The sequence below is a fragment of the Bos taurus genome, chromosome 23 (assembly GCF_002263795.3).
Source record: "Bos taurus isolate L1 Dominette 01449 registration number 42190680 breed Hereford chromosome 23, ARS-UCD2.0, whole genome shotgun sequence".
NCBI lineage: Eukaryota > Metazoa > Chordata > Mammalia > Artiodactyla > Bovidae > Bos > Bos taurus.
In genome coordinates, this window is record NC_037350.1 from 20082260 (window position 1) to 20098022 (window position 15763).

The 15763-nt window shown below is 43.4% G+C and overlaps 1 protein-coding gene across 5 annotated transcripts in view; it reads right to left on the reverse strand.

The window, feature by feature from the left end:
* ADGRF5 (adhesion G protein-coupled receptor F5) overlaps nt 1-15763 on the reverse strand; it is a 75441-nt gene that overhangs the window by 20708 nt on the left and 38970 nt on the right. For 3 of the 5 annotated variants that reach the window (XM_005223455.4, XM_005223453.4, XM_010818206.3), the window contains exons 7-13: nt 13735-13793; nt 12345-12490; nt 9140-9361; nt 7953-8156; nt 1802-1972; nt 555-674; nt 194-403 (exon numbers count right to left, since the gene is read on the reverse strand). In XM_005223455.4, the coding sequence (XP_005223512.1) occupies nt 194-403; nt 555-674; nt 1802-1972; nt 7953-8156; nt 9140-9361; nt 12345-12490; nt 13735-13793 (1132 nt within the window). The remainder of the gene's footprint in view (nt 1-193; nt 404-554; nt 675-1801; nt 1973-7952; nt 8157-9139; nt 9362-12344; nt 12491-13734; nt 13794-15763) is intronic. The other 2 variants (NM_001193243.1, XM_005223457.4) reach the window with 1 other exon arrangement.

Below are 15763 nucleotides of genomic sequence, written 5' to 3' on the forward strand. Positions count from 1 at the left end.
CATTTTCTGCATCTGTAAAATGGTAATAGTGACATCTTCCCCCAAAGGGCTGTTGCATTGAGTGATGACGTATGACGTGCAGAGTGGCTGGCACAGGCATGGCTCGGGCCAGGCCCTCCATGGATGGCAATGATTCCAGTGTATTTCTAGGGGTCCCAGAACCAGGGTGCAGGGTATCTGGGCTTTCACTCACCATTCCACTCCCTGGTTGAGGTCTTGACTGTCAGCACCGACTCTGCTCTGTCAGGATACCTCCTCGTGGTATAAAACCTTTTGTATATTTTAGTTCCAGCAGAAGTGTTCCAGTACATCTCATCATAGTTACTCATATCGCTGATGCACTTTATAAAAAAGCTTTGTCCCTCAGAAACAGAAATTAGGTCCGGGGTTATGTTTAGCTTGGCTAAAAGAATGCAAATAAAACAGACAAAAGAAAACCAACAACAAGTATAATGTTTAGTCTTTCTGGTGACGTCCACATAGAGTGAAATTTCACATGGAGACAGAAAGCATGAGCGGTCCTGACTCTACTGGGGTCAACGAGGCATTGGTACCTTGCTGCTCCCGGGCTTTACTTGTCTCTAGGCTGTTCTTGGTGGTGCTCTGAACTGTACTCATTTCCATCACAAGCCTTTGGGATTCGCGCACTTCCCCTTTGTGGCTGGAATTATCTCCTAATGATCAGCAGGGCAAAAGGTTGCAAACTTAAGAGTGTTGACTTAACTCAACTCCCCTCCAACCTCTTCCAGGTACCTCAAGGGAAACTCAATGGCTCAGTTCCTATGACCGTATCATTTTCTATTCTTTCGAAATAACTTAAAATGCCATGGTGTATTTTAATTTCTCTCTTTTGTATCTCTTCTCCATGAAAATGTGAGCTCCTTAAGAGCAGGACCCTCTCATGCGTGTCCTCGTTCACATCGCCAGCGTCAGCACTGGGTCCACTACCCAGTCGGTGCTTACCAAGCAGATGAGTGGTTTCTGGAATGACTTGTGAAGCAGAGGGATCACAGCAGTTACACTGCCCAAATAATTATATCTAGACTGAGAAGTAGAGACACCCAAATTGTTCAGAAGTGGGGACTGATGATTTATCTAAATTGTTTTTGTATGATGGGCACAAAAACATGTTTGCCTGCCCAATTTTTGCAGAGAATGCAGCAGAAAGTTTTAAATGTCTGATACAGGGGTGAAGTTAGAATGCTTTAAGATATAAGCAGTAGAAACGATACTTTTAAGAGTCCTAGAATTAATTGAAAACAAACACACTTGTTACAACTGTAAGATAACCAGGAAATACCAGACTCCTAAAGCTTTCTGCTGCATTCTCTCTGAAAAAGATAAAATGCGAGAGAAAAGGGGGGAATGAAGGATGGTGGGGAGTGAGCCAAGCTATTGCAATTCAAGAGAGGGAGAATGGGATTATGGGAGAAAAAGTAGGATATAAGGGGCATTATCCTTGTGAAGTGAAAGTCGCTCCATTGTGTCCGACTCTTAGACCATGGGATTCCTTCCTTATTCAGTGACTAATCTGAGTGTGAAACCTACTTCAGCTTTTTGCCTTCTCAGTACAACGTAGGCGGTTCCTTCCCTGCAACCACTGCTTCCTACTCTTACCTTTCCTTGTAAGGAATTCCTGTGAATTTAACTGGCAGAGATGCAAATCCCACTGTGTGATTTACCCCAACCACCCTCTCACAACCAGGGAAGGCCCGGCTTCACTGCTCACGGATGTTCCCAGTTTACTGGCAGCCCCTGGTTTGAGGGGCAAGCCCAAAAATGCTAGTGAAAGAGTCCTTACCCACAGACATGAATGTCACTTCTATGTCCTTTCTGCCTCTGGCTCCGTGGGCACTGATGAACTCACACGTGTAGACCACTGTCGTTCCAGACGACCCGCTCGGACACTGAGTCCCATTGGCCACGAGGGTGTATCTGCTGCAGCCACTGTCAGTGTCTATTTCAGCGTTTCCTGCAACAACATAAGAGGTTCTCTTGCTGTCAAGGTTATCTGACTCTCTGGTTTGGTAGCAAAGAAGCCAAATCGTGGGCTTCCCTGGTGGCTCAGTGGTAAAGAATCTGCCTGCCAATACAGGAGACATGGGTTTGATTCCTGATCTTGGAAGATCCCACATGCTGCAAAGCAACCAAGCCCGTGCACCACAACTATTGAGCCTGTGCTCTAGAGTCTGGGAGTCACAACTAGTGAGCCCATATGCCACAAGTAAGGAGGCCCAAGGGTCCTAGAGCTTATGCTCTGCATCAAGAGAAACCACTGCAATGAGCAGCTTTTGCACCACAACTACAGAGTAATTGCCACTTGCCACAACTGGCAAGCAGCAATGAAGACCACACACAGCCAAAAATAAATGAATAAAGTTATTTACAAAAACAAGAAGCCAAATCAGCTAACATGACTCCTTATTTACATCCAGTTTTCTCTTTGAATGGAGAGGCTGCTGCTGCTACTGCTGCTAAGTCGCTTCAGTCGTGTCCGACTCTGTGCGACCCCATAGACGGCAGCCCACCAGGCTCCCCAGTCCCTGGGATTCTCCAGGCAAGAACACTGGAGTGGGTTGCCATTTCCTTCTCCAGTGCATGAAAGTGAAAAGTGAAAGTGAAGTTGCTCAGTTGTGTCCGACTCTTAGCAACCCCATGGACTGGTGGGCTCCCATCCAGTTTTCTCTTTGAATGGAGAGGCTGCTGCTGCTATTGCTGCTAAGTTGCTTCAGTCGTGTCCGACTCTGTGCGACCCCATAGACGGCAGCCCACCAGGCTCCTCCATCCATGGGATTTTCCAGGCAAGAGTACTGGAGTGGGGTGCCATTGCCTTCTGTTGAATGGAGAGGCAGGATGGTATAATGGTTAGTCCTGCCACTTTAGGATCCAGGTGGCCTGGCTGCAGTTTCCAAACTGTATTATTATCTTTTTAAATTTTTTTTTTAATGTGGACTTTTTTTTAAAAAGTCTTTGTTGAACTGGTTACCAGAGAAGGCAATGGCACCCCACTCCAGAACTCTTGCCTGGAAAATCCCATAGATGGAGAAGCCTGGTAGGCTGCAGTCCATGGGGTCACTAAGAGTCAGACATGACTGAGTGACTTCACTTTTACTTTTCACTTTCCTGCATTGGAGAAGGAAATGGAAACCCACTCCAGTGTTCTTGCCTGGAGAATCCCAGGGACGGGGGAGCCTGGTGGGCTGCCGTCTATGGGGTCGCACAGAATCGGACACGACTGAAGTGACTTAGCAGCAGCAGCAGAGCTGGTTACAATATTGCTTCTGTTCTTTGTGTTTTGGTTTTTTGGGCGCGAGGCGTGTGGGGTTTTGGCTCCCTGATCAGGGCTCAAACCCGCACTCCCTGCTTTGGAAGACAAAGTCTAAACCACTGGACCACCAGGGAAGTCCCCAGCACTCTAGTACCTACCGGCAGGGTGTTGTTGGGAAAGTCACTAAGCCACGCTCTATCTCAGTTTCTCCAGATGTAAAATGGGGATATATAACAGCTATGACCTAGGATTGTAGTCAGGTAAAAGGAGTTATTATGTGAACACTTAGGATAGTGGCTGGCTGAGGCCAGCCCCTTACCAAGACCATGATGATTGCTGAAGTGTGAAAAATTTAAAAAGAGAAGTCATGTTTTTGGATATGATTTCAATTGGAAGAGGAAAAGATGATAGATTATTTTGACTATTTTTATTATTAAAAGGAGGAAGAAACAGGACTCAGGCCTCTGATACTCGTCTCACTTGAGACCTGTTTTTGTAACTTATTCCTTCCTATTAGTCATATGTTTTAGTCGAAGCTTTACCTTTGTGTTTTCTTCGGTTACCAGCAGTTCACCCTTCAGAATAGCTGCTCCTTCCTGTCTTCCTCTCCGTTCCCAAGATGCTCTGCCCTCCACACCATCTCACTTCCTGCCTGTGTCTCTATGATGCTCTCTTGGACACCTTTTTCTACTTCGGTTCCTTCATCCCTCCCCTCCATCCTTGCCTTCTGCCATGTACCCTGAAGACATTCCTCAAACACTGACAATCTTCCAAAAATTAAAGAAAAAGAAAAAACCCTTCTGATGAACTCTAACATAAATGCATCTTTTACAGCCTTAGCTGGAGGATCAATGATATTTAAAATATTCTGATTGAAAAGGAACCAGCTTTTCTCCCCAGTCTCCAAAATGATAATTCAGAACACCAAACTGATTTACCACCTTGGGTATATTATTAATACCTCCTGGTTCATAGGTACAAAGGTCCATTCATCTCCAAGGCTCATACCTCCACTCATTTTTGGAAAACCTACTTCCTCCACTTCCTCCAGGACCTCTCACTCCATCCCTCTCCCTTGGCTGCAGAACAATGGAAGGTACTAAATGCAGCCTGTAAGTTGGCACTCTGCTTTCCAGAGTAGAGGTGGTAGGCAGTTCCAAGTTTGTTGCTCAAGATTAAATAATACCCAATGAAGAGTTCCCAGGACATTGAGGATAAGTGAAGGCATGGTTTTCAAAGCTATCATCATTATCAGAAAGCAGTTATTGTGGCAGATTCAATGTATTCAACTCTGTTTTAAATATTGACATTCATTATCTCTTGTCTCTTCTTTCAAAAGTCTCACAAAATGGGTGCCATTGTCTCTATTTAAAAGATGAAAATCTGGGAGCTCCTTAGCGATCTACTGGTTAGGATTTGGCACTTTCGCTGTCCCTGCCGAGTTCAATCTCTAAGATTCCACAAGCCCTGAAAATACCCCAAAACCCCAGAAAGCCCAACCTGCTTGAAAAAGACCACCTTCATCTTCTTAAAGTTAGAAATTCTGACACTATGGATTACTTCCTTTCCATCTTATCCCTTGCTGGAAGTGCTTTGAAAATCCAGTGCAACTGTTTCTGAGATGAGGCGATACGTTCAGTTCCAACACACTGGGGTGAATTATTTAGCTAGATGGCTTTCTCCTGATCTAGAAAAATGGCTGCTAAGAGAACTTGTGGAATTTGGAAAAAGATGGCCCCAGCGAGGGGAGGGCAAAGGAGAAGGAAAGAGGACAGGTGTCGAGAGAGAGCAGAGGTTAAATTCATCAGAGAATCCCTTGTAAGGGTCCCCAAGTGGCCTGCCCCAGCCAGGGTGGCAGGAAATCCATTGTTCTGTTGTTAGTTGAGCCTGCCCGGGGCATTAAGAATGTCTGTAGCAGGGATGGCCACAGAGAGGTCCCTGAGCATCTGTACTGTAGACTTCCTGGTTCCTTTGCCAGAGGGCAAGGCCTTTCACCACTCACAGTTAAAAGCCTCTAAGTCAGCAACACGGGAACTGTGCAAGGTCTTTCTCCCATCTGGCAGTTCCTTTAGGATGTCTACACCTCCTCTTCTTTAAGAATCAAGGAAGTGGCTAAATGGACCATATGTCAACTTGTTCAACAGTTACCAGATGCCTTTACCATTCTGTGGAGTACTTTAAGGTGGAAACAAATGTGCTTTGAAAACTAGATGTGCTCAGAAAACGTTACATCTCAATTGATCCTTATTTTATTTATGATTTAATATTATCCAATAGGGAAGGCTTTGTAAAAGTTCCACCACAATGATGGATTTCATGGCTAAAGCTACAATTGCTTTAATGATTTTTTTTTTAACTTGAAAGATGAGCACATAATACTGTCATTTCTTAAGAGAAGAATTGCCTATGTGAGGTTTATAGGCAGAGAACAGTTTTCTGTTTCACAGTACAATTTCTGCTGGATCAGCTCATGCCAAGGCTGACTCACCAGGCATGTGTGATATAGTTTGGCCAAGACAAAGACTGTGAAGCAAGGTGAATTATTTTCTTTTTCTATTGTGACATCCTCGGATAAGTCATTGAATTTGAACCTCAATTTCCTTATTTGAAAATGGAAGGCAAAAAAAAATGTCTGCTTCAAACTTGTGGTCAAAGTTAAATGTGATTAAAGTGATAACAATATGTGCATACTTATAACTGGTTCATACTGTACAGCAGAAACCAACATAACATTGTAAAGCAATTATCTTCCAATTAAAATAAATAAAAATTTATTTTATTTATAAGAATATAAAAATTTATAAGAAAATAATAGCAAATGAAGCAACTGACAAACAACTAATCTCAAAAATATACAAGCAACTCCTACAGCTCAACTCCAGAAAAATAAATGACCCAATTAAAAAATGGGCCAAAGAACTAAATAGACATTTCTCCAAAGAAGACATACAGATGGCTAACAAACACATGCAAAGATGCTCAACATCACTCATTATCAGAGAAATGCAAATCAAAACCACTATGAGGTACCATTTCACACCAGTCAGAATGGCTGCAATCCAAAAGTCTACAAATAATAAATGCTGGAGAGGGTGTGGAGAAAAGGGAACCCTCTTACACTGTTGGTGGGAATGCAAATTAGTACAGCCACTATGGAGAACAGTGTGGAGATTCCTTAAAAAACTGGAAATAGAACTGCCTTATGATCCAGCAATCCCACTGCTGGGCATACACACTGAGGAAACCAGAAGGGAAAGAGACACGTGTACCCCAATGTTCATCGCAGCACTGTTTATAATAGCCAGGACATGGAAGCAACCTAGATGTCCATCAGCAGATGAATGGATAAGAAAGCTATGGTACATATACACAATGGAGTATTACTCAGCCATTAAAAAGAATACATTTGAATCAGTTCTAATGAGGTGGATGAAACTGGAGCCTATTATACAGAGTGAAGTAAGCCAGAAGGAAAAACATAAATACAGTATACTAACGCATATATATGGAATTTAGAAAGATGATGGTAACAGTAACCTGGTGTACGAGTCAGCAAAAGAGACCCTGATGTATAGAACAGTCTTATGGACTCTGTGGGAGAGGGAGAGGGTGGGAAGATTTGGGAGACTGACATTGAAACACATAAAATATCATGTAAGAAACGAGATGCCAGTCCAGGTTCGATGCACGATACTGGATGCTTGGGGCTAGTGCACTGGGACGACCCAGAGGGATGGTATGGGGAGGGAGGAGGGAGGAGGGTCCAGGATGGGGAACACATGTATACCTGTGGTGGAAAAAAAAATAAATAAAAATAAAAAAATAAAAATTTTTTTCAAGTGAGAACATGTTTTTTAAAAAATGATCATAAATTATTACACAAAAAGAGCACTATTGCTATTTTAATTTCTTCTACTTATTATTATTCATCAGTACAAACTGAAAGGTGGGGAATTTCAAGCGTGATCTCAGATAACCAACAGGATCAGAAATTGACATTGGTTGAGAGACAAACAGGTTGATAGAGAAAGATATAGAACCAAAGACACAGAGTCAGATAATTAGTGGGAAGGACAGACACCAGGAGGAGAGACTCAGGAATTCGACTCTCCAAGTCAGACTTCAAAGCAAAACCCATGACCTCATCTTTGTCTCTTTGCTGAAGAGGGAAAGGAAAGGGAAGTGGGGACAAGATTTTCTGCAGGGAAGATGCGATAAACCTATGTCATCCCATCACTCCCTCTTGAATCTTCTCTGCCAGAATCTAGTTTACATCCCAGGTATGACACTTATGGATTTCCCCAATGGCTCAGCAGGTAAAGAATCCACTTGCTATTCAAGGAGCCACAGGAGACTCAGGTTCAATCCCTGGACTGGGAAGATCCAGTAGAGGAGAAAATGGCAACCTACTCCAGTATTCCTGCTGCGCTACAGTGCATGGGGTCACAAGGAGCTGGCCATGACTGAGCACAGAGCACACGTGACACTTATATGTACATATTTTGGGAATTTTGTTCTAGCATGGCTTAGCTGGAGCTGGCCTCAAACCTAGTACTTCTTCCACAGTCTGAGGTCTAGAAAAAACCCAGCTACCTGACATTTGCTCTTTTACCCACTGCATCTCTATTTTTACTTGGCCAAAATGCAAAAAACCTATTTGCGAAAGGGTTTCTAACAGGCTCACCTGGAACGCTTATACTCCCTTCCTGCTTCCATTCAATTTGACTCCAATTCACGTTCACCTCACTGCAGCAGTGCAAAGACACAGGATTGTTGTCACACATCACCTCCGTGGCTTCGCTTGCCAGTATCTGGATGGGTATAACTTCCACTTTTCTTTTGGACGCATATTCAAAAATATCTAATGTCAGCTTGCAGATGTATTCACCTGTAGCAAATACACAAAAAGACATGGATTATTACTATTACATATATCTAGTTCCCTAGAAGAAGGATGGCCTCATCTTATGTGTCATGGTGGTACTTCATGAAACATCATTTTCAAAAGCATATGAGACTTCTTATAAGCAACCCTAAAGGAATATTCAGGAGGTATTGAAGGTTGAGGGAGATATTTCTAATGCCACGAGGTGAGGAGTAGAGAGATGTTCTAAGGAAAAGGCAGAAATCTGAGTCCTTGTTGGTAAGGAAAAAAAGTGTGGGGATGCTTCAGAGGTACAAAGGGAAGATGGGAAACCCATGGATCATTTTGGCATCCTATTTAACTCTGTGGCAAAGTCAGAGTCAACAAACACCCGATAGAATCCATGTGTCTGCAGTCCAGTTTCTCTTTGAGAGAAAATGAGATGCCTCTGTTGACATCTGGATTGCAGTGATGCTATTAAATTTTAGAATGTCAGGTATAAGAGTTATGCTTCTGTGGTTGCTGGGGACGAACAGGTCGGAGGGATTCCAACAGAGAAGAAGAAAACCTGGGGAGAGCAGTGATGAATATGTTCACTATCTTGATCACGGTGATATTTGCACAGGTGTATCCACATGCCAAAACTTATTAAACTATATGTGCAAAATTATATGTGTAAGTTATAATTTAAATTATAAATGTAAGCATACTAACTTTACATATGTACAGTTTATTCCATGTCACTTCTACCTCAACAAAGCTCTTCTCACATTTTTAAAAAATGTTAAAAAAAAAATAAACCTGCTTTTTGTCTTAGGTTCCAGCTCATAAGCTTTGGTAAATGTGGAAAATTCTATCTCTCCCCAGGCTAAATTTGCTTGGCTCATTCACCATGGGATTAATTTTCAGTTGTGAACATTTGAGCTTCTTTTTGAAGAGGAAAAGTCTGTCTACACACACTACCACAGTTTGATTCTTTCTTAGCCCTTCATTCCATGGCAACCCACCCATGAAACCCCGAGTGATGTTGTGGATAATAAGGCGCGACACGGAGGTCATGTTGTTGAGCACAGAGGTGTAGATGGAGACTTCAGTGCTGTTCTGGATGTCGAGGCCCGTTTCCCCCTGCGTCCAGGACACATTGGTGGAAAAAACTTCATTCTCACACATCAGGGTTACTGTATCTCCTTCAAAGATGATTTCTGGTGTGATGGAGAATTTCGTTTCATCTGGAAACCCAAACAAAAGCTATTAGGATCCCAAAGCAAATGAATGGAATTAATGATCCTCCCCAATGCCACCACCACAGGTGTTCTCAAGATGTGTCCGTGGTGATGAATGATGCATCGTGTTCCCCACACTCCTTCCCTGGACAGCTGGGACCTGAGGGCCCCGGAGTGACTGAGCCAGCTATTAGGGACGTGGTTTCTAGCTTGGGATCTTTGCACACTTAAGAGTTGTCAATGATGCTAATGGGGATCCCAAATCTATTTTCAGTGTTTCAAATAATCAGTCACAGATACAAACAACAGACTTGTGGTTGCCAAGGGGAAGGAGAATAGGGGAGGGATGGATTGGTAGGTTGGGATTAGCAGATACAAACTATTATATATAGGTTGGCTAAACAGCAAGATTTTATCGTACAGCACAGGGAACTGTAAACCACAGTCAAGAAGAATATGGAAAAGAACATACAAATATAAATATAGATAATTGAACCACTTTGCTGTACAGCAGAAATTAACACAGCATTGTAAATCAACTATACTTCAATAAAATTTATACAATAAAAACGCAAAAAAAAATTCTAATAGTCTGGTAGAAAATTGCACATTTGCTTATGAAAAAGTCACACCAACTAACTTAAACATCAAGTTCCTTTGCCCCTGATTTGAGAAATATCAACTGTTTGTTACTGATAATTGATACCTCAAGCTGACTGAAAGCTCTGTCTCGTGCCTTTGATAAATTAAAAATGGAAAAACCAATTAATTTTTTACAATAAAGTGTGCTTGGGAAATAAGACATTTTTTAAAGACTTAACACCTATGGGCCTATAAAAGTGGCGGCTTTATAGACACACAGATCTGAATTTGAATTCCGGTTCTGAGCCAGGCATAGCTGTGTGGCACTGGGGAGCTTGCTGAGTATCTCTGAACCTTGGCTTCCTTGTCTGGAAAATAGGAGCAGTGAGAGCTATCTTGGGGGGTGACTTGGAGGGATAGTAGCTATTCTTATTGGTTTCACAGTAAACTTCTTGAGAAAAGTGGCATTAAGTCATTTCACAGACATAAAGAAAAACACAGTATTCTCTATTTTGGGGTTTTTCTGGCTTATATAATATACAGGTTTTCCCTCTAAGCTGAGGTATAGTATTCATGAATTCCATGTATTGAGAAAATCTAAGGCGCTGAGGAATAAGGTTCTGGGAGGCATCTTTTGGATGGTTCTTTACGCTCAGGCCACACCCTGTTCTTACTGTAAAGTGAAAGTGAAAGTCAGTCAGTCATGTGCGACTGTTTGCGACCTCATGGACTATACAGTCCATGGAATTCTCCAGGGCGGAATACTGGAGTGGGTAGCCTTTCCCTTCTCCAGGGGATCTTCCCAACCCAGGGATTGAACCCAGGCCTCCCGCATTGCAGGCAGATTCTTAACCAGCTGAGCCACAAGGGAAGCCTGTCATAGTGTAAACATGGGACTAAAATACCATAGAATTAATTTGGGGTGCTATGTTCAAAATATCCAGTTATCTAAATATCTCTTGCCACATTTTTCAGGCTCCTGAATAAAATAAGATTTCAGAGCATCACATTCAACTATTCAGAAGCAAAGCCTCCTGTGCACATTTCATGTAGTGACCTGAGGCATGCAAAATGATGTTACTTACCATGTGGCCTTGAGCAAGTCATTTACCCTGAGGGTGATTTGTTCTCAATTTGTCCCACCCTCTCCTTCCTGAATGATAGGATGTCTAAAAATATTAGCAGTGAATGTAAAGAGGTAGAGTATGAATCCATTGTCAGGATGGTCTCACTCCTCCTGAGAAGAGGTGCCTTTCCTTCCCCTGTGCCTGCAACAGCCCGTTCAGTGCCGTCCCCATGGTGGGCTGTGTTGTTCCAAAGAGGAGTCCCCTTCAGTCGTGAACCGTGGGCCTGAGTTACACACAACAGCTGCCAGTCATCGCTTGCTCATCACATCTCTGCTCAGTTGACTCCCCTTGCTTTCCCCCAGGCAACAATAGAGCCACCCACCTAATTACACACAGAGCCCAACTCTATACCCCATTTGGAAAATGAGGGAGAGCATGTAAAATGCCAGGACTCTTGCCACTGCTGTATGTGATCCAAAGCAGTGGTTCTCAAATCTCCCCTGCAGCAGAATCACCTGGAGGGCTTGCCAAAATACAGGTTGGCCCAGGTTGGTCTGGGGTGACTTCCAGAATTTGCTTTTCTAACAAGTTCCCAGATGCTGCTGGAGGGGCCACACTTTTGAGAACTACTGCTCCAGAGTAACAATGGACCCCTGGTCAATATCAGTGCATCTCATAAATACCCGCCCCCCATCACAATGTTAGTTCTACTTCTGGGGAGGTTTTGGGCCTGTCAACCCTAATATTCATTGGAAGAACTGATGCTAAAGCTGAAGCTCCAATACTTTGGCCACCTGATGAGAAGAGTCAGCTCATTGGAAAAGACCCTGATGCCAGGAAAGATTGAGGGCAGAAGGAGAAGCGGGAGACAGAGGATGTGATGGTTGGATGGTATCACTGACTCAATGGACATGAGTTTGAGCGAGCTCTGGGAGATAGTGAAGGATGGGAAAGCCTGGTGTGCTATAGTCCATGGGGTCACAAAGAGTCAGACATGACTGAGTGACTGAACAGCAACAACCATCGCAATGTTAGTTCTCCTTTTTGAATGTTTTGAGTCTGTTAATTAAAAAAAAAAAAAATCCATAAACCCAGATGGCTCTGTGGCCCTGTAAAATCTCTCCCTGCTGGGACCCTCCACGCCTGCCGCCACCCAAAGGAGGTGCCAAAGTGGCCGATGGTGGGGAGAAGGCACAAAACCTGTATGCCAGGAACTGGAGAGTTTCTCTCCACAGAGGAAGTCGTCATGTGACTTCTCAGGCTTACACATCATGATAAATACTGTTACCATATCTAAGTAGAATGTACTCATAGGAAGGATGCAGCGATCGTCTACTTACTGCTGTAAGTAACCTGATAGGAACTGCTCTCCATCTTGTAGGTCTGATTGAGGTTCTGTGTGACTTTCTCGTTCGCTTTACGCATTAACGCAGGTGATGCTGTTGTTGTTGTTGTGATTTCGTACGTCACAACCACACTTCCAGGCCTGGATGGAGACCACTCAGTTCAGTAAAAGCAGTAAGTGACCTGGAAGAGTCTAGATCCTTATGGTTTGTTTGCATAAGAAAGCAAAATGGCAGGAAGAGCCTGGGGACCTTTTTCTTTGAGGGTTCACTGAAATCCACTTATTTCTAAGCTCTAGTTAAAAGCCTGAGGCAGGGTTCAAACACTCAAATGTCTGCAGACAGGTAATATAAATGGCCAGAATAGCCAGATGGGGTGGAGTGAATTGAATCCCACAAGTAGTCCAAGGGTATTAAGTACAAGGTAGAGACTGTTGTCACACAGTCATGCTGACCCAGGGTTACCAGCTATGCTGAATATCCAGTGAAGTCAGAATCCTCAGTGCTTCTGGAAACATTCTTAATTTTTCAATTGGCAAGTGAATTTTTGAAACACTGGGCGAACACACTCAGGGCTGTCAGGGCACCTAACTCCACGGGGAGGCATTACATGGTGTTGTACAACATTATAGCCATGGCTGACTGGCTAATTTTCTAAAGTAAAGGCATATTTGGGACTTTCCTGGTGTCCAGTGGCTGAGACTCTGTGCTCCCAATGCAGGGGGCCTGGATTTGCTCCCTGGTCAGGGAACTAGATCCCACATGCTGCAACTAAAGATTCCATGTGCGGCGACTAAGACCTGGCACAGCCAAATAAATAAATGTTAAAAAATAAAATAAAATAAGGGCATCATTGCATGACATTATTTCATTTTTGTATTTCTGACCTTCTAGATGCCACATCTTGGTTTGCATAATTCATGCATGCATAGAATAACACAAATCTTTTTCTCACATTCCCCCTAGATAGGTACATCTCTAAGGAGTGAACTACTGTTCATTATTTCCTTCCCCTTTAAGCCCCAGAAATCTGGCTTTGTCTTCACCTCTATCAAACTGTTCCCATTGGGCATCCCAGATGGTGCTCCTCTAACAGGCTTTTGCTTTTTCATTAACCTTTTGGTATCTGCCAATGGAAGCGTGCATGTATGCTAAGTCGCTTCAGTCGTGTCCGACTCTTTGCGACCCTATGAATGGTAGCCTGCCAGGCTACTTTGTCTGTGGGATTCTCCAGGTGAGACTACTGGAGTGAGTTGCCAAGCCCTCCTCCAGAGGATTTTCCCACCCAGGGATCAAACCCATGTCGCCTGCGGCTCCTGCCTTGCAGGCAGATTCTTTACCACTGAGCCCGCCATTGGATAAAATTACCCTGTTATAGCATTCTTACCTGAACCCTGTCACCGTCACCAATTTGAAGCCTGGTAAAATACTGTAACCCTTCCAGAACTGGAAAATAAAGCAAGACGAGTACCATTAATCAAGGTCCACTGAAAGATATGTCAAATGATTTGAAAGAGTAAAAAGTGTGTATTTCTTATCGTGTGTGCGTGCTCAGTCACTTCTGACGTGTCCAGGCAAGCATACTGGAGTGGGTTGCCACGCCCTCCTTCAGGAGATCTTCCCATCCCAGGGATTGAACACGTGTCTCCTGTGTCTAATGCATTGAAGGTGGATTTTTTACCCACTGAGCCACCAAAGAAGCCCATATTACTTATCTTCTTGGGTAAAATGCTCTCTGTATATTTTGTTAAGTGGCCGAACAAGCGCTAGCTTTGTCAGATCTTTGGAGAAGTAATTCCTATTTACCTGGGTCATTCTGGGTTCTCCAGGAAGCAAACGCCAGAGTAAATGTGCAAAAATATTGACTTAGGGAGGCTCCCTGGTGGCTCAGTAGTAATCCACCTGCCAGTTCAGGAGACACGGATTCAATCCCTGGTCTGGGAAGATCCCACATACCTCAGGGAAACCAAGCCCGAGACCCACAACTACTGAGCTGACATGCTGCAAGTACTGAAGCCCACTTGCCCTAGAGTCTCTGCTCTGGAACAAGAGAAGCCACTGCAATTAGAAGCCCACGCATCACCAGGAAGAGCAGCCCCACTCACTGAAACTAGAGCAAGCTCACACAGCAGTGAAGACCCAGCACAGCCATAAACAAGTTAAATAAAAAAAAAAAAAAAAGACTTAGGAAATGCCTAGAGGAAAGCAATGAGGAGGCATCAGAGAAGGCAGAGAGAGCCATCAGACCCGAGCGCAACTGAACAGGAGGGGAGGTGAGATGAAATCATCTAGACTGAGCCTAGAAGCACAGTGCAGCCTTCAAAGGAGTCAGGCATTTGTTAGACAGATCTGCCCTGCTCATTCACTGGTAGTGGGCAGCAGTTGGGACCCACGGTCAATTTACATTTCCTGCAGTTGGAAATCTACCAGGTGTCTTCTTGTGACCAATACAGTGCCTGATTCCTCACTAAACATATCACAGTTTTGGTTGAGCCAATGTGGTTTTTACTGATGTTTTTAACTCCACTTTGTTTCCCTGAATTCCAACTCTGCAGGAGATTCAATTTGAATCAAGTTACATTTACAGGGTAGATTACACCTGCAAAGTGCTGTGTTAGGGAGCTGGATGGGCGGGATCAAACAATTAATATGTTACTATCTTTTTTCCTCAAAAGTATACAATGTCGTGTGATATGTGTAGTGTGACTTGCGTGCATGAGGAGGAGTCTCATGCTGTGCAGAACTATTACATGCCTGATATGCAAATCGGATATCCAAGAACTCTCCTGTATCAGCATTGCATCATGGCACCGATTACAAATATTAACCCCTACTTGACTAGGGTAAGCGGGAGGCTGCTCCTGGTTTGAGCAGGCGGTTGGCTGCCTGGAGAGTTAAGGGGAGTCATTACATCTACCTATAGCAATTTGTCCCACACCAGTTGAGAAGCTCTATTCCAAGTGAGTTTATTCAACCAAAGTATTTAGGTTTAGATGAATTAATCCAATGTAAAGCACTTAGAACAGTGTTTGGCACACATTTTACATTGAGGGAATACTCTTTAATTTAACATGAGCAGATTTTCACATGCATACATACTTTTTCATATTCTTTTCTATTATGGTTGATCACAGGATACTGAATATAGTTCCCTATGCTATCCATTTATGTATAATCCATTTTATGGGATTGAAATGAAACTGAAACTAGAGACATCCCCCCCAAAAAACAATCCCATTTTTTATCCATTCTATGTACAATAGTTTACATCTGCTGACCCCAAACTCCCAGTCCTTTCCTCCACTCCCCTTTGATAGCAAGTCTGTGCTCCGGATCTGCGAGTCTATTTCTGGTATGTGGAATCTGAAGTATGACACAGATGAATCTATCTACATGAGTAAATTTAAATCTGCCTT